The 23,793-nt window shown below is 40.2% G+C and overlaps 1 protein-coding gene across 2 annotated transcripts in view; it reads left to right on the top strand.

Annotated features, from left to right (window-relative positions):
- Window positions 1-23,793, top strand: part of hecw2a (HECT, C2 and WW domain containing E3 ubiquitin protein ligase 2a) — a 63,767-nt gene that overhangs the window by 14,594 nt on the left and 25,380 nt on the right. For both annotated transcript variants that reach the window (XM_084724482.1, XM_084724483.1), the window contains exons 2-14: window positions 2,715-3,398; window positions 9,870-9,977; window positions 10,944-11,038; window positions 12,631-12,697; window positions 13,490-13,659; window positions 13,759-13,898; window positions 14,766-14,866; window positions 14,968-15,827; window positions 18,275-18,575; window positions 19,748-19,840; window positions 21,130-21,280; window positions 22,466-22,572; window positions 22,831-22,955. In XM_084724482.1, coding sequence (XP_084580608.1) covers window positions 3,020-3,398; window positions 9,870-9,977; window positions 10,944-11,038; window positions 12,631-12,697; window positions 13,490-13,659; window positions 13,759-13,898; window positions 14,766-14,866; window positions 14,968-15,827; window positions 18,275-18,575; window positions 19,748-19,840; window positions 21,130-21,280; window positions 22,466-22,572; window positions 22,831-22,955 — 2,697 coding nt within the window. In that variant the 5' untranslated portion in view covers window positions 2,715-3,019. The remainder of the gene's footprint in view (window positions 1-2,714; window positions 3,399-9,869; window positions 9,978-10,943; window positions 11,039-12,630; window positions 12,698-13,489; window positions 13,660-13,758; window positions 13,899-14,765; window positions 14,867-14,967; window positions 15,828-18,274; window positions 18,576-19,747; window positions 19,841-21,129; window positions 21,281-22,465; window positions 22,573-22,830; window positions 22,956-23,793) is intronic.

Here is a 23,793-nt window from a genome sequence, read left to right as displayed (position 1 = left end):
TCTCCATAGAAAATTAGTACAAGTCAGCCTGTAAAGAAAGAGTGCAGAGGTTAAGACTGAAAACGGATGACATAGCTAACTTGAGGAGACATCCACAACAGCGGTTGCTTGTGTTTTTTTTTTGCCCTGAGTGAGGCATTTATGCCAGCCTCAGTTTTGCAGTTTTTGTCACTTTGATAGATGACGCAGAGAAAGTTGTTAGTGGGCGCAGTGGAGGGAAGCGTATTAACAAAGTAAAGTAAACACAAATGACAACCAAGTACACATTAAAGTTGGGGTTTTCAAACTGTGAGTGGAGGGAGTGATGAGAGGCAAAGAGACAATGTGAGGTGAAAGGGACAGATGGACGGGAGGTCAGTTATTGTAGTTTAGCCCACTTACCAACAGCAGCAGCAGCAGCAGTGACTTTGACACAGTTCATGGAGGCAGCTCAGGTACTTTAAAACCCTGAGTGTCTGATTGCTGTAATTTGTGTCAAAAATGGCTTAAATCAGTCAAACCTCAACACACAGACATTAAATATATTTTGTTAGTCTCAGTATGAGTTACACTCTGATGTTAATCTTGACTACAATTCCCTAAATCTGCTTAGAAATCACAGAAGGATGGTGCTTCTTTCATCCTCAGAACTTGCCTGAGAATCATCACATTTTTAATTTTCCTTTGTACCATATTATTCCAGTGATAGTTGTCTGTGTACATCCATTGTTAAGAGGAGCTGATTATAGCTAATTCACCTTACTTTTATTGGTGCCTGTTTGCCAAAATGTGAAAAATTTAGACTAAAAATTGGAAGTTAAAAGTTGTAGAAAAGTACCTGTGCCCAGCTGAGTACACAAAAGAGGTGGTGAAAGTCGGCCATGAGCACAGTCTTTATGATAAGCGAAGGTAATTGCTGCAGTTGTTAATGTCATATTTATGGTCTACATTTGGATGACGACACAGGCTAGTTGTTTTCTCCGTTTCCAGTTTTTATGCTAAGCTAAGCTAATTGGCTGCAAGTGTTAGTATGATTTTTACAGCCTATCTTTGGAAAGAGAGCATCTTTATGCCAAGCTAAACTAAATGGCTGCTGGAGTTAGCCTTTTACTTGCCATCTTTTCTTGGACAGAGATGTGCTAGTTGTTTTCCCCTGTTTCCAGTTTTTATGCAAAGCTAATTGGCTACAGGTGTTAGTTTGATTTTTATAGCTTATCTTTGGAAAGAGAGCGCCTTTATGCCAAGCTAAACTAACCAGCTGCTGGAGTTAGCCTTTTACTTACCATCCAGGAGACAGGCTAGTTGTTCTCCGCTATTTCCAGTTTTTATGCTAAGCTAAGCTAGTTGGCTGCTAGTGTTAGTGTCATATTTACTGTCTACTTTTGGAAAGAGAAAGGCTTGTTGTTTTCCTGTTTCCAGTCTTTATGCTAAACTAAGCTGGCTGCTGGTGTTGGTGTAATTTTTACCATCTACTTTTGAGAAGAGACAGTCTTTTATGCTAACCTAAGCTAACTGGTTGTTGGTGTTAGTGTCATATTTACTGTACTAATATGAGAATGCTGTTGGCAGGAAAGCAAATGAGCATGAGGGGGCATTAACTGTTGTGAAAGCTGATGTTCAGTTAATTGAATGATGTCTAGCCTGTGGGTTTTCAGTTTTGCTTATTGCAGTCTGTTAACTTTACAGTCCAAATGTTTTTATTAAATAGTGATGCATACAGTGCAAAGCACACACTGAGACCTGCAGAGGAAGCGTCACTGAACAGCTCAGCTTTTGAGACGTATACTCACTTAAAATGCCAAAGATATCAGGGCTTAGAGAAGACTACAGCCCACATGGTTTTCCAGTGACTGCACCAGGCACATATTATAGCTGAATGTTACCAAAGCTATTCTCCATCAGGAAAAAAAAAAAAAAAAACATTCTGCTTTTCTGCCCATCTAAAACCAGCTGCCTTTGGCTAGATTCTGAAGTCACATGTCATCCTTCCTTTAAAAACAAAATGGCTCTGGTGGAGACTCTGACAGCACTCTCCAGACAGTCCCCAAACTGGCATTTGCTGATTGAGGAGCGTCCTGGGAGGCAGATACAGCTGCCTGTCTCCTTTCTCTATTTTTACTAAGGCAGCCTATACTGACAGAAACCATAGAAACACAGCTGCAGGTCTATATATGTCTGTGTGTGTGTGTGTGTGTGTGTGTGTGTGTGTGTGTGTGTGTGTAAGGGTTGTTAGGGTGATTTAAAGATTTCTTTTTCCAATGGTCATGTAGAGATAATGGATTTCAAATTAGATCATTTTAGTCTGCTCTTCTCCACAGTTGGAAGGTCTGTTTGTACCACCAAGAGGAACTTACACACTCTCATTAAGTGTTTCATTAATCATTCAAAGAAGTAAATAGTGCATCGTGTTTACTCCTTAAGCAATAAACTAATGAAAAAATAACTCAAAATGATAAGTAAAACAGATAAGAAGAATTGCACAGTTGACGCCATCCTCTCATCCATTTCCTCTTTCATTAGAAGGGTTGTCAGAGAAGAAAGGATGGAGTAAAATGGTCGTGCTGGGTTGTTTGTGTTGGTGACAGGTTCTTTGGCAGCAAACAACGCCACTGATGACTGATGCTTGTTCAGTCATTTGTTGATCGCAACTCACAGCGTGCGATTGTTGCTTTTGTTGTGAAGGAGGAATTTTGTAGCTCACTGTTTTCTCCCTGTCTTCTCTTTCCTGTCTTTAGATTCCTGTCGCCACTGGACAACATAAAATAGGACGAGGCAAATGTTGTGACTTTTGTTGGATTTCTACGGCAGCGCTGTTATGATGCAAGGACCAAAAGGGCTGATGATGGGAGTCTCTGTGGAGAAGGAACCAGCACCTCATTTCTAAGATTCTCACATGCTTCCAGTCATAACAGTGTGTTCAAACATGAGGATTTAAGTTGAGTCAAGAGGGATAAATCCATAACATGCGCCATCACTTCGACAACCAGCCCAATCCATAATAAGCTCTTTCTCACTGACTGTTAGTTATCACTCGTGCAACATGCGTCCGTCCCTTGCCACAGCAGTCCTGCCACCTAGGACCCGTTCCCACAATCCACCCAACCTTGCAGTGGGGGGCCGCGAGCATCTCTCAGCTCCACGAAGGCGCAGCCCCCACCTCCGGCACACCCTCAGTCCAGAGAACCTGCGAACCTTGGCGGAGAGGGGCGGTGCTGCCGTCGACACTGTTTCCGTCGTCAGCAGTCCTATCGGGCTTCCACGGGCTAACAGTGACACAGACCTGGTGACCTCCCAGAGCCGATCCTCGCTAACGGCGTCCACTCTGGAGTACACGCTGAACCGTGGACAGAACCTCGTCATATCCTGGGACATCAAGGAGGAAGTGGATGCTACCGACTGGATCGGGCTGTACCATATTGGTGAGATGATGATTTTTATGTATGTAGTTGCTAGTAGAGCTGCTTTTAACTTTTCTGGTGCAAGTCTTCAAAAACAAATTGCAAGTCAAGAGGAAATTCTTTAGGTCTGAATGTTATAAGTTAAAATGCATTTGTGCAGCTTTCTTTCAAAGGTGCACAGTTGTGCGAGTTCACACTTGACAAGAGCAAGCTCAAAATTCAGTTCACACAGGTTCAAATATGCTAATTAACATTTTTTTTCTTCTGTTTTTCTTGCACATAGTAGTCAAGTAGTCATTTATGGAGGAACAGTCCCAGTACCTAGTTTAGATAAAAATTATTATTAAAACAAAGAAAGGCCAACTTATTTCATAGTATGTAAGGCAGCCAGTATCCACTTGAAGGGCACCCTATTTGATACGTTACAACATTTTCTACATTGAAGGGCACTCTTGAGGGCACTTTATCATGTTATATCAACCTTAGGGGCAACCAAGAGGGCTTTTTTTCCTTAATTTTAAGTTGAAGGCATCCGGTTCTTTACAAAATGCTGTGAGTTTATTGTTGCTGTTGGCTTGTCGCCTTACCTTTTATTCATGATTTCTTGTTCAGATATTTCCCAAGACTTGCTCTGTGCTAGAGTTGTGAAAATGTCCACAGTGAAACATCGCCATGGACGATGATATCATTGATGGGTCTGAAAGGGCCTTTGTCTCGGAGCCACCTGTCTGTAACCAAGTTGTGTTCAATAACAAAATAATAAACAGAAAAATGAGATGTAGCGCAAGCAACAGCGGCAACAGCTTTTTTTAATTTTCTCACATGTGTCAAAAACAGAACTTAGACAAGGACTCTATAGAGGTGGTCATTGAACAAACGTTGTGATGGACAGTGGCATCGTCCATCGGCCAACCCTGCTGGGTGCTTCAACTCAATTTGTCATTTTAAACTTCTTGCAGATGTGACTTAGTTCTAGTGCCTAACCATTTTTTTTAACATGACTTAGGCATGTCCTGTAGCTGCAGAATAGACCCAGTTGCTGGGTGCTGTAGAACACTGCGTGATTGTTGTTGAATGTTGTGGGACTTCATTAGTTGCAAAGAGATACATTGAGTTCGCCGTTCACAAAAAACTTGAGCATGTTCAATGAACGTGCTCTTTTACTAAGTTCACGCACAACACTGCAAAGCTGTGTTAATAGTCTTCATTATATAACATAAATCCATAGTCCAAATAATAAATAGGTAAGGTATGCAGCAATGCAAGGCCTGCCTGTTGCTGTGCTAATATTTTTTAATGATCTGGTTTTAATAGGTCAGAACTTGAGACTTGTTTTTCCTTCAGTCAAGTCTCGAGTAAAGGTTCCTACAGCACATGCTGTAACAGTGATTTTGTGGGTTTATTGCGTGTCACACTTTGTGAGATGGTCTGATAAGATCTTGGTCGCATTATGAGTCTGCTATGGTCTTCTTATCAAACTCTTCACAGAGAGTCAAGCAATCATAGTTCCCAAAACTGTTCCTTTAACATCAAAATATTAGAGTGTTCTAGTATTGTATATTGAGTTTCAAATTATCATATCGACCCTAGCTTGACCTAGTTATGAGTCATAGCACCAACATGAGAATTTGATCCTGATATTTTTTACACTGTCCATAATCGTCAAAGCTCTAAATCAGCTGCTTTTGGACACGTGTCATGGTGTGATCTTGGACCGCCATTTTGGACACATGACCAAACCATTTCACCACAATCTCTCTTCATTGTCAACAAGTCTGATTGGTGGTAACTCATATTGCAACAGAGCTGGTTATTTTTTGCACATATACATGATTAGAATAAAAAGTTAGGAATTTCCTGGCGACAAATTTCCCTGTCGATTAAATGCAAAATTTAATTTAGACTAGTCAACTAGTCTAACACTAAGAAAACACTCAGAAAGCAGTTAAAATTGATCAGAATTTATTAATTTATAATGTTAAACACTGTCCAAAAAAAATACTGTGTGTATTAAGAGCCATTTGAAGCCGTTAATCCCTCTCTATAATCGCCAAATCATACTTTAAATGCAGCTGAAATGCACGCTACTTTGCACTGTGAAATACAAACCTTACACATTAATGTACAAAACATGACAACAACTCAATAAACGCTTCACCTTTTCAGACAGAAGAGGGTCACAGTGTCTGCGGGTAAAAGTCCCAGAGCTAACGTTAGCTGCCAGCCTGACAAACAGTGTGGCTAACATTAGCAGTGCTAGTGGCAGCAGCAGCTCCACTTGCAGGTTTATGTCTGTGTATGTGCTTAATGTGGGCACGTTTCTCCAGTCGAGTGACTATATATCACCTTATTCTGTCACAGTCTACATTCATCTGTCCGACTTTGCTGATATAAACATCTGGGGTTGCCTAGGCGATTGGGGCATACGCGCTGGGCGAGAGGGGCTGCCATCTGACAGTGCCGCAGCCCCGACTAGTGGTGGCTGGCTGCATAAAATTTTAGAGGCAACAGACAACTGGCATTGTGCATGAATGAAATATTGATAAATATTTTAAACAACTAGTATTTCTGGTGCTGACTAGCATGAGTGCGGACGTTTAATCATATAATTGACTAATCGCGCGCATCCCTAATAAAAAATAACAAAAAGTTTGAATGATTTTCTTAGTCTGCCTCCTGTACCTATACTGTTATTTTTTGCTGAACTATTTTGGAAACTTTGAGGCATTCAGGCTCTGAGCCGCCTCGACCCTACCTGTCCTCAAAGCTTTTCAGCTGATCCAAGTGTTTTGTTACTGGGAGCTGAGAATAGCCAGGTAGAGTCTTGTGCAGGAGCTTCCAACTCTGAGTCAATACTGCAACAAGAGCTGTTGAGCCTTTACACAGGGCTGCAGGCTGACTCAACATGTAACAGCTCTGCCTCGGTGTACAATAACATACGCACCATCACAAAGCGTCCACGTCTCCGAGGCGAGCAGGGTGGTCTCCAATAATGTGTGCTAATCCTGCTTAGAGACAGGAATTTGACAGGGGGGAAATACATTGACCTGTGTGCTGAAGAAGGCTATCAGGCTCAAACTGTCAGGCAGATCTGTCCATCACGGTGAAAAGTAATACAGGAGCAGTAGTGTACAACCAGCACATTTGTTATATTAGTCGAGATAAAATGAAAAATGTCTACTTTAGCCTTTTTAGATTACATTCACAGTCATACTGTACACCTATTTAACAATGTATGCCAAACAAAAAATCCATTACTTTGCATTTTTGATATCAAATTCCTGGAAAATTTGTTCACTTTTTCTTCCTGTAAAAGAAAATATGACTAATGCTTACATTAGCTAGAACTAATCAGTGTCAGCCAATTATATCATGACATCAACCTGTCAATCAATATTCAACTTGAAGCGGTGCAGAATACCAAAACCGATTAATTCGTTAGCTAGTTATTTACAGTCAGACTTGTGTGGTAATGGATTACATGTAATGAGACTATCAGGATATAAAAAAGGAACTGTAATTAATTACAGTTACAGACAAAACATACTCCTATGATTGGCCAAAGTCTCCTGTCATGAGAAAACAGAGCCAAGAGGAGGAGCAGAAGTCTAGTTCTCTCTCAGACCACTTGAATTACATCATATTCTTAGGTTTTTGTGGAACTTTTGCCCATTACTGCTAAAAATAAACTGCCTGCCCCAGCTTTGACAATTAATTTGTTAGCATCCAAAGTAATTACGTCTCCCAGGAAAATTTATCAGCATGGCAGAGCATCTGATATCATAACTTGTTTTGCTGTGGAGCTGATGACATTTAACCCACAGTGGTCTACAGCTTATCGGAAAGGGTGTTCTTTAGGCCACAGAAAACAGAAATATTTAAAGGGCAATCCACCAATTCTTACACAAAGGTCAGTTTAATCGTCACGAGGAGCACTAGCAGCCTGTAACAACAGCTGTATAATTTCAATGTTGTGTTTGAGCTTGGAGACTAAAACTACTACAAACTTCATGGAGTTTGAAATATGAGTGTTTACATTACGGGAAATGTAGAATCAAGTGTTCAGGAGCTCACCCATGCAAAGGACTAATGTATCTTGACCTCTGTTGCTTTGATTCTGACTATTTCTTTTTAAATCTGTGACTTGAGAGTCTGTAACTCTACGCAAATACAATACTACTGTAAATCACTGGGATAATGGAGTGAGCCACATGACATATTGGTATGTATGGACATGCAGTTATGTTCCAAAACTGGATTTGTGTTAGGGCTGGGTGATATGACGATATATACAGTGCAGCAGCAGCAATGTATCAACCAGTAGAGATTTGGCAATACCATTTCAACATTGCCACTGCATTGATCCAGTCAAGACCAGCCTGTAAACAAATACATGTAAATTGGGGAACTGCGGTTTTCTGGATAAACAGCATGTTAATATTAACATTTCTCAGCTGATTTCAGTTACACAGTTTTACACTGAAAAATTCATGAGCTACATGGAGTAAGTTAACAGAAAAAGTTTTCTTTCCTGCTCCATGTAGATCATAGACTCTTGAATATAACATGAGCCATTAAATTTGGACAAAAGATGTAAATGCTAGTGTATCATATGTCTATGGTTTATGGTACTGCAGGAGCAGGCTATGTAGTAAATCAGGGCTGGATTCTCACGTGATCTGTGTTATCTTGATGCAGCCATGACTGCCTCACAAGGTTGAATTTATAGATAGAAGATTTTGGCTATATCATCCACCCCTAATTTTTGTTATCACAAATGTCAATGTAATTTTAAGGATTTTCTTTCTCAGTTGTTCCAGTTTTACGTCAGCTCTCTTTAGTGCCATTTTGTTTTATTTAATAATGTTGATTAAAAGCAGAGCAGCTGAATGTCTGGCATTCTCCTTTGCATTGGCTTCAAAACATGTTTAAAACGTCTCCTGGAGACGTACCGCTGCACCATAAGAAATATGACCAGTGCTTTCTTTAAAAAATCACGGCAGCAACATGACACAGAATGTAATTGCATAGATTTTATATTTAAAAATATTGAATTAATTAACTAAATTTAAACAAAAGTATTAAGTACATGGTAATTCAAGCAACAGTTAAAATATGATTTAGCAATAAAATGCTAAAAAGTAATTTAGTTTTACTAAATATCTGGTGGACATTTACTAATTATTTAAGCGAAAGTGATTTATTTTTACGAAATTTCTGATTCACTAAATAAAATAAATTAAATCAACTCATATTTTGGCACATTGTTACTTAATTTGACACATTTACACTGTTATTCTTATTTATCTGTACCAAAATTAATTGTTTAAATGAAGGTTTTAATTGCCATAATCAATAACCTCAATCTCAGTGTTTACAGCATGTCATTAATGATTTAGAAATAGAAGAGATCACTGTAAATGTTGCCTTTCAATCTGCCATAAGTTCGTCTATTCCCTGTCATGGTGGGTACAGAACATTTCTCAGTGAAGCAAAAAATGGCAGTTGTCTCTTTACACCAGATAATTACTGGTTTAATACAGTGATGTTCAGAGGAAAATTACAGCCTGTGAGCTATTCAGCGTGATGCATTGTGTTGGTAAAGGATAATGGATTTCTGAAAACAATGGCTGCCTTTGACTTCCAAAAGGTCAGACGAACCTGCAGCAAAGCAGACAGTAGTAGATTCTTGACACCGTGTGGTTACTTATTTCATTAAAAGAATGTAGTTCATGATTTTAACTTGTTTTCCTAGTGTTAGTTACATTTCTGATGACCTCCAGGACTTAACCCCGCCTGGATTAGTTGACAAAATTTTCCAAACGTTTGCCTTGTAGGTGAGAATGCTGCGTGGGAGAAAGAGATAGCGTAAACTGCTGGTGCCAGGCGGGGCGTCAGGTCACTTCATATCGATCATAAGGCCGCCAGGACTTCATTACCTGCTCCAGGGTCTTAAACCCCAGAGGGGCTACCGCTTTCCTCGACTAAGCAGACATTCAATGATAAGCAACTCGCCCTCCCCTTCAAACACACACACAGGCGTGCTCAAGCACACACATACACAGCACACACTCCTCCCTCGGCCCTCTCCACCAGTCAGCTGAGTTTGGTGCTTCATTAATCTGTGTGTGAAAGTGCTACGTACAGCGGAATTCCCCCTCCCTGTTTTTAACTCAGAGGAAGTTTGGTGTTTGTCCTTCTGCTTAGAGGTTGTAGGGAGGCTATTTTGGGAATGGATTTCACTGATTAAAGGCAAACTTGTGTTTTGGAAGACAGAGTCCGCAGACTAAACACACTGGAAGGCGGAACAGATGCAGCTTTGTTGCAGTTTTTTTTATAGCAACAGCAAGGATCCAGAGCTCCAATACTGTCATCTGTTGTTTAATTTAACATTCTTTGGTTTTACATCAGGATGAATGTTAACACAGCGACAGCGTGATACGATCTAACCCCAGAATGAACACACTAACTAACATCTCTCCTCCTGTCCAGATGAAACCAGTCCGTCCAACGTGTGGGACTGTAAGAACCGAGGGGTAAATGGCACCCAGAAGGGTCAGATCGTTTGGAGGCTGGAGCCCGGGCCCTACTTTATGGAGCGTAAGTTACCATACACACAAGTTTACTGCTGCCATGCCACAGAAAGAAAAAGGGATTAGTATAACATCATGACATGAAAAGTTAATTGTATTATAAGATGTTTTTCACATTACAACAAAATGTTTTCACATTATTACAACATACAAACTTAACACAGCCTAACAAGTTATTTATATAACAACTTACTACTTATCTTCTTATAACTGTTTTGTGAAGTATTTCACTTTCATATTTTAATGGGATCTTTTTTTTTTATCACGTTTTAAGAATATAAGTTATCACTTTCTAAGTATGTTATCACATTATAACAATATAAGTTATAATGTATATAAAGTATTTTTATATGGTGGTAACTTAAATTTTATCACGTTTTTATCGTGGTCTGAAAATATAAGTTATCACTTTATAAAAATTTAACTTATCACAGTGTAGAAATATAAGTTAATACTTTATAATAATGAAAGTTATCACAGTATAAAATATAAGTTATCACAATATAAAAATGTAAGTTGTCACTTTATAAAAATGTAAGTTATCAGGTTGTAACAGTGGTATCACATTATAACAATATAAGTTATCATGTTATGAAAATATAAGTTACCACATTCTAAAACTATAAAATATATTGTAATAATATGATAATTTATATTGTTCAAAATAAGTTATCACTTTATAAAAATATAAGTTATCATGTTATAACAATGTATGTTATATATGTTATAACATGACACATTTCAAGTTATAACATCAACAGTATATTGTGTGTCATAGTAACATGAAAATATCTGGTCATAACGTGAAAAAACATCTTGTAATAACAATAAACTTTTCACGGTATACTGATGCATTTTTCTTGTCCTGTCATGGCAGCAGTCTGCGGTACAGTTTCAGTTATGTGGCCAACAAAAGGCAGATAATGTTTGCACTGCTTCCACATGTCATAACTCTTTGCTGCCTCCTCTGCAGCTGAGACCAAGATCTGTTTCAAGTACTACCATGGAGTGAGCGGAGCCCTGAGAGCCACGACCCCCTGCATCACCGTGAAGAACCCCGCTGTCCTGGTCTGTGTCAATCAGTCTCAGGTTTAGCGCTATCATTATAGTTAAAGGTGCAACATGTAAAATTATATATCTCCATAAAGACTGCCACTTAAAAATTTTCAACAGAATATGAAGTTTGACATTAATAAGATGTTTTTTGTTGCCGATATCTACTGAAGTTAGCATGCTAACCAGCTAGCTCTGGCTCGTCCTGACTCATAATACTATTTTGTACCTCAAGAGTTGAAAGTCCAATATTACAGCCCCTTAGATTCAGCTGAGAGATGTCTGCAAGCAATTTGCCAGGTTCTACAAGCCCACTGAGCTTTTTTTAGTCTAATATACAACCAAACAAAAATGTCAAGCAAGGAAGTACCTATTTTCTTATTGAACAAAAAAATACAAGCATTTGTCTGAATTGAAATTGATCTCTTCTACCCCTCTTGTACCTCTTTGGTCTTGTTCTGGCTGTCTGCTCCCATGATGAATAGTGAAATTAACCCTTTGGGATTAAAAAAAAAGTCTTTAGTAGATTACTCTGGTCATATGCTGTTTGGAGTATGAATTAAGCAGGGGGCCAATTCCTACATATTGCACCTTTAAAATTAGGCATTAGGATGAAGATCACGCTAAATAATTATCATTAGTTAGCAGTATTTTATTTGTGTTTGTTTTTGTTTCATTATTTGTTTGCTGACACCTTCAGTTTGAGAATCACCTGCTAAAAAAGTGCATTCATACACAATTATGCTTGAAAGTGTGGTTGATTATTACATTAAAAGATTGTTGAATGTTTTTGCATGGCAACAAGCAGGTGCAAATTCAAGTTTCTCCAAGATGGTTTTTGGGCTGACATTAGAACTGCAATGATTAATCAGTTCATTCAATTCATTTTTTTTGATAAAAATTTCCTTCCTCGTCTATGACCGTAAACTGAGTATCTTTGGGTTGTGGACAAAACAAAATATTTCAGACATCACCTTGGTCCTTTGAAAACAACACTGTCAATATTTTTCACCATTTTCTGACATTTTATTGACCAAACAACTAATCAATTATTCAAGAAAATTTTGATTAATCAATAGTCTTTGGTTGCAACCCTAGCTGACATGATATTAAAGCCAATGGCTGTCTGGTCAGCTGGAAATGTATCTGGAAATGTTTAGCATTGTTTGAAAATGATCAGTAGTAATGTGATTTACACATGATTAATACATAATGAAGCCTCGCAGTGGTTCAGGCAGAGATGGAAGTCATTGTTTGGACATCATGTTTCCATCCAGATGATTAATGGACCAATACTCAATCAGTCCTGACATATGGACCACCTAATGTCTATCCCTAACACTCTGAGCAATGTAATTCTCTCTGCTCCATTAATGATGAGCTGTGCATCTTTAATGCTACACTAGTGCCTTCTTTCAGTACGTTTTATTGCCTCCATTCTCTCCAAGTTGTCTTTATATTAGCACATACATGTATGTGAATTCACTTCATACAAAGAGGTGTGTGTGTGTGTGTGTGTGTGTGTGTGTGTGTGTGTATGTAAGCATGTTCCCCAGTGTTTTTCTCTTTGTGATGTACAGAGCATGACCTTGTCTGTTGTCTCTCAGGTGGAGGGGCTGGCAGAGCAGGTGGGTGTTGAACATCCACGAAAACTGATCAGCTTTACTCTGACAGGTGAGTTGGGACAGAATGGTTAAATGGCATTTCAGCTGATGTTATAAAATGCATATTTTAGCTGCTATTCAGATGCCCTTTGTCATGTAATTATTCTAACAAGTCTCCCAAAAGCCCTCAAAAACACAGACAGACTTGAACGATGAAATCTTCTCATCGTGACTGTCTTATTGTCCATTGGGGAAAAGCTAGAGTAAACTTTAAAAGCTGTTTTGGAAACACATGGGTCTTGGAATTTAAAGAGGTGCTTTCCTGACAGAGAAGCAGGAAATGTTTGAGTTTTCTAATGAAGTCAGAGGGGATTTTTTCAAAATGAATTTACAGTAAAATACGATTATGCACCTGTACAGCTTGTTTCAATCATCCATCGCATCGGAAGTGGCCTTTAGCTGTTTTGTCCCGCTGCAAGGCCACCTATTGTAAAACCACTTACTTAAACCTTGAGCACACTTTGCTGCGTGCAGCTGTAGATTAAAAAAAGTGCTTGGGAGGCTATATAAACCTTGTTGCCTTACAGTGCCTCGGAAAGTATCAACACCTCTATTGCCCCACTTTGATAATAACATAAAAAAGTTTTCTATAAAATATTGCAAGTAAAGTGGGCTTTATAGTGAAAGAGCAGCCTTATTGATCATGATCGAAGGATCGAATGGACACAAAATGCCATCCTAATTTTGCACCCCCACTTTTAACTAATCAGATGCCCACAACAACAGAGCAATAGTCTTTTATTTCCCAAAGTATTTATGCTCTCATTTTTACACGCCTGGGGTCCCTCATGCTTTGTTGCAGACCTGCGTGCCACTGGTCTGAAGAAGGGCATGTTTTTCAATCCGGACCCGTACCTGAAGATGTCCATCCACCCAGGGAAGAGGAGCGTCTTCCCCATCTTCAGCCACCATGGACAGGAACGACGATCAGCCATCATCGCCAACACCACCAACCCTGTCTGGCATGGAGAGGTGATGTTTGCTCTGTTGTACACTACACTCTTCTTCAAACAATATTATCAATATATACAGCTGGGAATGTACTGACTGTGTGTTTTTGTCTGTCTGCAGAAATACACGTTTGTTGCACTAATGACAGACATCCTGTACATCGAAGTGAAGGATAAGTTTGCAAAAAGTCGGCCGATCATCAAACGCTTCCTCGGGCAGCTCACTATCCCTGTGCAGCGGCTCATTGAAAAAATACCTGGGTAGGTGAAAAACATTGCACACAGAACATACTTTGTGGGTAATTACAGTCAGCTGTAGCTTTTTTCAGGTAGACATATTTTGCAATTTAATTAAGGACAACTCCATTTGCGTTCTTTTATGGATTTTCTTAAGTGGAAACCCTGTGAGCTGTTAGCAAAAAGCTGATCTTGCATAGCAAGACCTATCTACACACTGCTGTGTTAAAAAAGATGCTCTGGGTTGTTTATATTTCTTCAAACCAATCACAGTTTTCTTGGACAGCACAAAGCCTAGGATGCAGTGATGGTGCCCCTGCAAAATAGTGTTGGGGTGGTTCCTTATTTTGGTGGAACATTTGCACTTGGGGAGGCGAGCCCTGGCATTAAAATAGCTAAATCCCTTGCCTCTCCCTCACCTCTCCTCCCTCAACTTAGGTGGTTTGTATGTAGCAACATCATTATGAATGAACCTACAAAAGGTCATGTGGGAAAACTTTTTGGAAGGGCTTGGGGAAAAAAGTAGACGGTAAAAGATACAATCGAAATTTGAATGCTCAGATTTGAATACATTTGGAATCAAACTAAAACTCTTAAGTTTTGAAATAAACTAAAAGTTTTTCTTTAGATACACTTGAATCTTTGAGTTTTAGAACCTGCCCAAAAATTTTATTTCAGGAATGTTTTTCAGTGATTTGTCATTATTTGGGTGCTTGAATTGAATGGTTGCAATGGCTCAAAAAGTAATTTGACAACTTTTTAGCTTTTAGAGTGTACTGGAAAGTTATGGAAAGCTCCTGGAGCCTCAGAAACTTCAAAACCTTTTCATGAAAACTGATGAGTGAAATGTCACAGATGTGAGTACATCGGTCTTTTCATTTGTCCGTCCAGAGTCCAGCCTGTAAGTTTCTCCCTGTGTCGACGACTGCCCACCGAACATGTAAGCGGCCAGTTGCAGTTCAAAGTGGAGCTCACCTCAACTGGGCCCGATGGTAAATCTGCCTTTAAATTCTACTTTGTCACTACTTCTAAATGCATCTCTTTGAATTTATCTTGAACAACAACAAAATACAACCTGCTGTACCTTCTGTAGGTGCCTCTCCTGATTCTATTATTGGCATGTCGTCATTGAATGGAGCTCCAGGGACTCCATCCGATGATGAGGACCTGCCCCACCATCTTCCCGGCGTCGTCTCTGCGGGCCCTTCTCCTACTGGCTCCCAGGGGTCCCAAAGCATGTGGGAAGGTGGCGCCACAGCCTTCCCAGAAAAGGATTTGTCTCTCATTGGAGCTGAGGGCAGAATTGTTGGACCTGAGAGCCTGGCAGGTCCTGAAATGCTCCAGAGGTCACTCATAGAGGGCCTGGATGCTATCGAGGCCCCCAAAGGCCCTGGGGAAAGACCTCTGGGTGCGGCTTCACCTAAACTGCGCTCTAGCTTTCCCACACATACGAGGCTCAGCGCCATGTTGCACATAGATTCAGACGAGGATGAGGACAGGTCTGGGGCCAATGACATCACCCCAGTGCCGCTGTCACCACTGCTGATGAATGGTGAGCCTCCAGATGTCAGCGGCGCAGACGAAGAGGACCCATTTCCCGAGCTCCAGGCAGAGCCTGAGCAGCTGGGGCCCTCGGTGCTGGAGGAGGAGCCCGAGGCCGCAGGTGGGGTGATACAAGCCGTGCCCCCCAACGCAGAGGTGGTGCTGGAGATGGGGGCAGGTCTGGACTTGGAGGATATTTTGGAGCCAGATGTCTTTTCCGAAGTGGAAGAGGCTCCTTTCACAGAGGCCGTGTCCCATAATGTCGTGCCAGAGAGCGGAGGAGTGCATGAGGAAGGGAGGGGCCCTGGCGAGGACCCCTCCTCAGAGATTGACACCTGCTCCATGGCAACAGCCCCGCAGACGGCCTTCTCATCGTCAGAGAGCTGTCCAATCACACTGACTACTGCTGTGGTGAGTTCATTATCCATCATCTGATGTGGTCACAACCCGAGACTCAACTCTCTGTTCTCATGTATCAATCTAAAATGAGTCATCTAACAGTTTGTCACGATTAATTGATTCATTGTCTGTACGATAAAATCAGAAAATAGAGTAAAATGTTCAGATCCAAAGGGGCTTTATTGGCATGGGAAGTAGTTAAGTAAATAGAAAACTAAAAAAATCTTCCCTGTGCAAAAACCCCAAACCTCAGAGAAAAGCAGGAAACCATCACATTTATTAAAGTATAAGTGTTTAACATTTTGCTTGATAAGTAACTTAAAGGTGCTGTATACCCCTGTTTACCCTAGAGGTCACTGTAGAGCACTAGCATCTCTGACCAAAACAAACACAGGCTTCAATTTTTACATAAAGCTGGGATCCAGCTATCAAACTAGGCAGTGCTGATCAAATATTGATCAAAATTCTGTTACTATATTGCCTGTGTCTTGCTTAAAATGTTTTAAGAAAGACATTTTAGTCACTATTTAGTTATAAAACAAGAATTATTGTAGCCAAGCTGTCGCCACTGTGGCTCTTGCATCTATGAGGTAGTCCTACACCTGTGAAATATCTCATGACAGTGGTAATTTTAACCCAAACTATGATTTATCCCCAACAGTAACCATTTTTCTGTCTCTAAAGCTAGCCAGCTCATAAACAATCAATGCATACAAATCTCATGAGAGTTTAACAAATCTAGGATTCACTTCTAGACTAGTTTCCAAAATAGATTCCTGAAACTCAGTGATCAGAAATGTCTCAGTATTCTGTTACTGCACTGCCTGTTTGTCACCTAAAAGGTTCTCAGAAACACATTTTACTGACTGTTTAGCAATAATATGAGAAAGTTACTCACCAGGTGACCACGTTGAAAACGGATGCAGGGACGACCAAGAGGGATTTGAACATGCACGCAAACATGTACACACAACCGTCCAGACTAAACAGAGATACGTAGGGAGTGTAAATGTGTCAGGAGGGTTGATTTGATGTTAGACTTCATTCAATCAGTCGGATAATTGATCCACCAGTTCCAGTCCAATTCAAGTGGTAAATTGTGGTGACTGTTTTTGATAGTTGCTTTTTTTTGTTTAGAAATATTTTCATACTGTATATTCATCTACAGGTTACTGGGTGAAGTAGCACTTAAAGTAATACTTTTGTGTGAAATATTTTGGTTAAAACCATGTAACAAAAAGGCAGCTGTAAGGCTTTATTACAAAGAGCAATCTATTAAACACCATGATCTGCCTTCTAATAGTATTTTTGTCTTTTTTTTTATTAAATGCCATTGTACCAATGGTCCATCTTTCTATGTCCCCCCCTCCAGTGAAAATCACATTTTTAACCTTGTTAACATGTCCACATGGTGTTTTTCATGTGTTATGAGACATATTTATCAGTATACTTTCAAACTGCAGTGAGCAAGGGCAGTCTCAAAAACAATGGATTCAGACAGGCTGGTTATATGACATCAAAGGGGTGGTGCTATACTTATTATTAGCAGCAATGCTAAGTCCACCAGAGAAGCTGGATGTAGCTGGTTACCGTGATTAGCTAGCAAAACAGAGGAGAAGCCAGGTGCACTTCCTTAGGGGTAGGAGTGGTCGGAAATAATTTAATATTAAATAATGGCGAGGTGTAGAGCTATATGTATGCCATTTTACAGTATTTGAACTTATTTTGCAAGAAAAGCATATCAGACACAATTTATTTCTTCTTACTGAGCATTTATATTGCATAAATCATGAATAGCAGTGGAATTTAAATTCCTTCAAAATCTTCACTTCATACATCATACAAGTCTGGACAGACATGTATGTAAAATAAAACTTGACTGGTTGGTGGTGGCATGCAACCGCAAGACAGTAATTCCAGTTATCTGAGTAAATGTGTAGCCACAGTCCACTCTGCTGTGGCTGAGTACCATTACTGTCCCCACAGTGCACACACTGTACTGAGCAGAGGCCTCCGCTGGGTCCTAGCCCCAGCTGTGTTTTAGCGACACTGCACCATAATACTCTACTGCACCATCATTCCACGCTCAGTATAGGGTAGCTAACTGCATATTCTCAAGTGTTCAGTCAGTTGGAGATCATTTTGCTTCTTGTATCAGTAGCAGTTTTCTGGGAACATGACTGAGAACTACTAATCTGTATTTCATGAGATTTTTGGACAAATGTTCTGTGATTGTTTCCTTTTATTATCAAATCTACGTACCAATGCATATTTGAACAAAGTTGAACATTTCTCAGCTTTCTTTTTTTGTCTTGGTGGCATCATGTTGTAAACTGCCATCGGTGTGTCAATGTGTTGCATATCAGTGTATGTGTCATACACCTACCTCATTATGAAACCTGTGATTTCTTCTTACAACCTCACCTATAATGATTTTCATTTCGTTGGGTGTTTTGTAGGAGGCAGAGGAGGGAGCGGAGACTGCCATAGATCCAGGGGGAGACGTCATTTCTGGCACGCCACCAACCAATCAAGCTGTAGACGACGAAGGGGGCGGGCAAGTCGCTGTGGCTGAGGCTGAAGGAGAAGCTCCCCCAGCAAGCGAGCAAGTGGAGGTGGAGGAGATCAGCGTAAGGAGGCTGAGCCTGCAGGCTGCCGGGGGCGTGGCCGAAGAACAGGAAGGGGAGGAGACAAAGCCACAAGAGGAGGCGGGGTCTGCGGATTCAGAGCAAGTCACCACAGAAACAGATGGGGAGGAAGGTACTCACCTTAAAATGTTACTGGAGTACCTTTAAAAGCAAGATATACATACATCTTAAATGCTAATGCAAGCTAACTACCTAGCTAACCTACATTAATCATTAGATAGCCTGTTAGCTAGCTAGCTGGCTTTTCTAACATTACCTAAGTTAAGATGTGACCCTCTAAGTCTTTTACAGGAAGAGGAGTAGACTTGCACTGATTAATCGGCAATGCTCGAATCGGGCCAGCCGGTCAGCGTCACAAATCCGATTCTGTGCTGGTCATTGTCACACACGTGTTCTGCATGATGGTCACATCATGCACGCAGCAGACAAGCTGACCGTGATATCACCACAGCAATGATAACAGCTGCACACTCAGACACATACTTGCTTGAAGCTGGTGTCAGCGACAGATTCCAAGAACAGGATAAAGAGAAGACAGACAGTCTATAATGAGACAGAACAGCTGACAATGTCGCAAAACAGCCGTAAAGTTTGTAGCTCTTCAGGCTAATGTTAGCCAACAACAGACTGCTGTTCACAGAGGGACAGTTAAAATCTCACCTCGTGTTCTGGCTGAAGAATAAACAACCTGTGTTGATGTGTCTGCCTGGTTGTCTGTCTCTGGTTTGTTTACATCTGCTTCCACAGGAGATCACGTGAAATTGCGAGATTCCATGATCTCGCGAGATCACGTTCACTTGATTCATAATCTTAATATAAAACTATAATAAGGCCTGGTTGTAACCTGGAGGACTTTGGAGAAAATTTATAATAATAAATAGCTTTTAATTATTATTTAATAGTCAGTGTCTTATTATAAACGTCCAATTTAATTTTTTACAAGAAAAGTTGCAAAAATGTTTGTGAATGCTGTCAATTACAGTTCTTAGAAAGACTGAAAATCGGAATAGGCCAAAATCGGAATCAGCAGGTCAGACCCTTCAAAAAATCGGAATCAGCTAAGAAAATTTAAATTGATGCATCTCTAAAAAGGAGAGAACTGACCGAGGTAGCAAGTTTACTGACCTGTAAAAAAAAAAAACTGTAGAGTAGAAAACTGTAGGAATTATGTTATTGTGGATAACTAAAATGTTCTTTTTGACCAGGAAGACATTAATTACAGATATCTGCAATATATTTCCAGTTTAGCATTTGTTCTGACATTTGTATGTTTTCTGTGTTTAGGTACACATGTCAATGGCCATCCCGTACGTTCGCTTCCTTCAGTGCGTCATGACATCCACCGATACCAGCGTGTGGACGAGCCTCTACCTCCCAGTGAGTGTGTGTGTCTGCATGCACCGTATTGTTTGTCTATTGTATCTGTGTGCACCAGTGTGTAGTAGTGTGTCTCAGTCTTTGTATGTGTATGTGTGTCCATGTCCCACCAGGGTTGGGAGATATGTTAAAATTGTTTTAGCTACAGTTAAGCAATCTGCCTTTCCAGAACTCCTCAGATATCTCTTCACCCCTCACCAAAAAAGATTCAGCGAATATTAGCGATACATCCAGTCTACTAATTTCAGTTGCTTTCCAGCTATTTGTCACCTAGCTAGGTGCGCAAGCTACCTAATTTAGTTATGCAGAGTGATGTGGCTAATGCAGTGTTACCATGCAGTGACAAATTGTTGTTTCTAAGTTACATTTATGCTTGAGATAATGACAAGACAGGCCATATAAAGCCATGTAGCTAATTGTGGTAGCGGTAGTGGTATTGAAAGAAAATTGCAAGTTCTCTTTGTCTGAGACGAAAACAAGACACTAAAAATGTAGTCAGTTCCGAGACCTTCAAAAAGTGGTCTTGAGACCAAGATTAGCCAAAGTCGGTCGCCCTCTTGTGACTAGCTGCAGTACAGGTCATAAATCCTGCCTCCCAATGTGAATACAAAGCACATGGGCCAAACTAAAACATCAAATTACACATCAAATAATTTTTTCCTAAATATGGTTTCTATCATTTAAGTTAGTTCTTGATTTTTCTGATCCATTTCATTTTAGTTAGTTACTGATGATATAAATATGGGGTTTTATGCCATGATTGACAACTGAGCCCTGCTGGCGATTTAGACAGCCGGTTGTGTGAGCTGCAACTCAATACTGCGGCTCCAAACGCTACTGGGCAGACTCCAAATGACATCATCAGCACAAGATGGCAGAGCTTGTATTGGATATTTATAAGTGGAGGGGCGTCATCCATCTTTATTTATAGTCATTGGATTAAGATGGTAAACATCAGACTTGCCAGACATGAGCATATTAACATCCTCATTTTGAGAATGCTAGCATGCTCATGTTAGCATTTGGCTACTAGCATGTCGGTGGACTTTTTAGTTTTGCTCGTGCTCATTTTGACACAGAATGCAAAAATACAGTAAATCATAAAATAGATCATTAATAAATGAATGAATGAATAAATGAATGAATAACTTAGAAATAAAGTATATTTGTGTCTCCTAACAGCCTGGGGTTGTATATATTTTAAATTTAGATGTTGTGGTTATTTTTACAGTTATGTTACCCTGAGGCATTAAACACCTACTGTGTATCAATTATTGATTTCCTCTCAGACTGGGAGGCTCGGATTGACAGCCATGGGAGAATCTTCTTTGTGGATCACGTGAACAGAACAACCACATGGCAGCGTCCCACCGGCCCCCCGGCCCCGCAGGGCTTGACCCGCTCCAACTCCATTCAGCAGATGGAGCAACTCAACCGCAGGTGGGCTTTGTAAAGAGCAATGTATTACAATGACCATCATGTTTTACCGTTCTTTAGCAGTATATATATTCAGTATCTCACTAAAAGGGTTATCATTACCAGTGGTGGCTTTTAACAGAGCAGACAAGAGAACCAAAACAAAATGTCCTCTCTGTTTTTTCTGTTATGTATTCTCTTTTAATGGGATGTTGCCTGTGGGTTTCTCTTTGTTTCTTTTTATCTTGAGGTTTTTGAACTAATGTATCCTTGAATAAACAAAGGTATACAAAAACTTTCAGTGGGGAAACACAGGCAGCTTTTCTGTTAACCTATTTTTCTTTTTCTTTGTGTGGTCTAATTCTATGCCAAATTCATAAAAGGGATAGTTTGGATATTTTGAAGTGGGGTTGCATGAGGTACAGCGTATTACCTGCAGTAGGTGGCGGTCGGCATGCAAAGTAATGTAGTACTGCTTTGGACACGTTCAGCAGCAAAACATATTTTAACCACATAAAAAAAAAATCTGCATCAGTTTAAGTGTATGCTATGTTTAAAATATTTTCACCCTTTTACCTTGCTGTCAGACAGCCTTTTCTGACAGGAGACAACCCTTATATATAAGTTGTATCTCTGTTGTATCTCTCTCTCTCCAAAGCCACCAGACTCCTTTTAGCAAAACAGAAATTTTACCTTGCAGAGTGCAGGAGTTGCTGGTCGGCTAGTTTGTTTGTGTTATCATTTGACTTTGATGTCTTAAAGGGTTAATTCACATTCACCAACAAAAACACAAACACAAACAAACTAACCGATCAACCCCAGCAACTCCTGTGCTCTGTCTGCCAAAAGAGTCTGGTTGGTTTAAAGAGAGCGACATTTCGTTTAAATAATCACGGGTTCCTATCTTTTCCAGCAGTGAAAATATTCTAAATATAGCATACACTTAAACTGTTGATTTTTTTAAGTGTCTATAATACGTTTTGCTACTGACCCTGTTTACAGCAGTACATTTCTTAGCTTTCTATATTTTTTCTCCTGCTGCTTCTCCAAACTGGGGGTGTGTCAACCGCCATCTAAGTACTTCCTACAACATTGCTTCAAAAAAATCCAAATTATCCCTTTAATTATCCATTGCTTTCAGTCATTAACTTTTAGATGACATAGTACATTCAGTTGTTGTCAGTAATTTATCTTTACTCTGGATTACAGGTACCAGAGCATCAGGAGGACCATAACCAACAGTGATCGGGCAGAAGAAACCCCGGTCGACCTGCTCCCTGAACCAGAAAGTGAACTGATGCCTCACTCCATTTCTGGTTAGTTTCAGTAGGCCTATTAATGAAACACACTCATAAATAAACAAATGCAACGACTCACATATGAAAATGATTTAAGTGTTGAAATGCTATGGCAAAGTTACTGTTTTATACACAAAGATCTCAGAGTTGTCTTTTGTTTTATATCCCTGGCACATAATGTTGGAGATGTCATTTTCATGTTTTCATAAAATAAGCTGCTTTTATTAGTATCTCCAGTTGACCAGTGTGTTGTTGTTGTTGTTGTTGTTGTTGCAGAATACAGACGAGACAGTGCAGTCGCTCACTCCAGCGGCCGCTCGCGTCTCTCCCTGCTGCTGCAGTCACCCAGCGCCAAGTTCCTGTGCAGCCCCGACTTCTTCACCGTGCTGCATTCTAACCCTGTCAGTCTAATCGCTCTGAGCCTGTACTCCTTTTACACACGTGTGTCTGCATACAAACAGACATACTGTGTTCTCACACTCAGTGTTTTGACTCATTTAGTTTCTGCCTACTCATCACAGTCAAGGGACTCAGATGTAGTAACTGCCCACCACATAGTTCTGTGTTCCACTACAGTTCTGTCATGTAGCAAGTGTGTGTGAGCCACTACTGTTGTTTAGTACACTCTTAGAAATGAAGGTGCTAACAAGAACCTTAAAGGGTTCCTCTGCTTGTCCCCATCCATAGAACCCTTTCAGAGAGTTCTACCAAGAACCCAACCTAACAGGTTATACCTTAACCATCTGTGAAAGGTTTCACTCTGAACACCCCATGAGAAGTTCTACAGAGAACCCTTCTGTGGTATAATGTTTCCACCTTTTCCACCCACCCATATCCAGAACCTATAGGCCTTATAAGGGTGCTAACAGGAACCCACCAACGGGATTCTACTGAGAATCATTTTATATTCCAGTTGTTTTATTTAGAACCCTCCCAGGGTCCTTCTTTAACATTGCAGGGGCTTTATCTAGAACCCACCCAGGGGGTTCTACCGAGAACCCTATGGTACAAAGAGCCCTTGACAAAAGAGTTCTTAGAGGACTTCAACGATCCTTGAAGTACTCTTTATTCCAAAAAGCGTTCTTTGGGTAAAAAGTAGTGTAGTGTAATGTGTAATGTAGTCCTTAATCTTACAAAGAACCCTTTACAAAAAGAAGCAAATGGTTCTGGGAAGAACCTCAGTCCTTCAGGAAGAATTCTTTTAGAACCCTTATTTCTAAGAGTATATGGATCATATAG

The sequence above is a fragment of the Lutjanus erythropterus genome, chromosome 8 (genome assembly GCF_056507025.1).
Source record: "Lutjanus erythropterus isolate fLutEry1 chromosome 8, fLutEry1.hap2, whole genome shotgun sequence".
Taxonomy (NCBI): Eukaryota; Metazoa; Chordata; class Actinopteri; order Lutjaniformes; family Lutjanidae; genus Lutjanus; species Lutjanus erythropterus.
The sequence above is the reverse complement of the archived record's forward strand: the minus strand, read 5'-3'. Positions and strand labels throughout refer to the sequence as shown.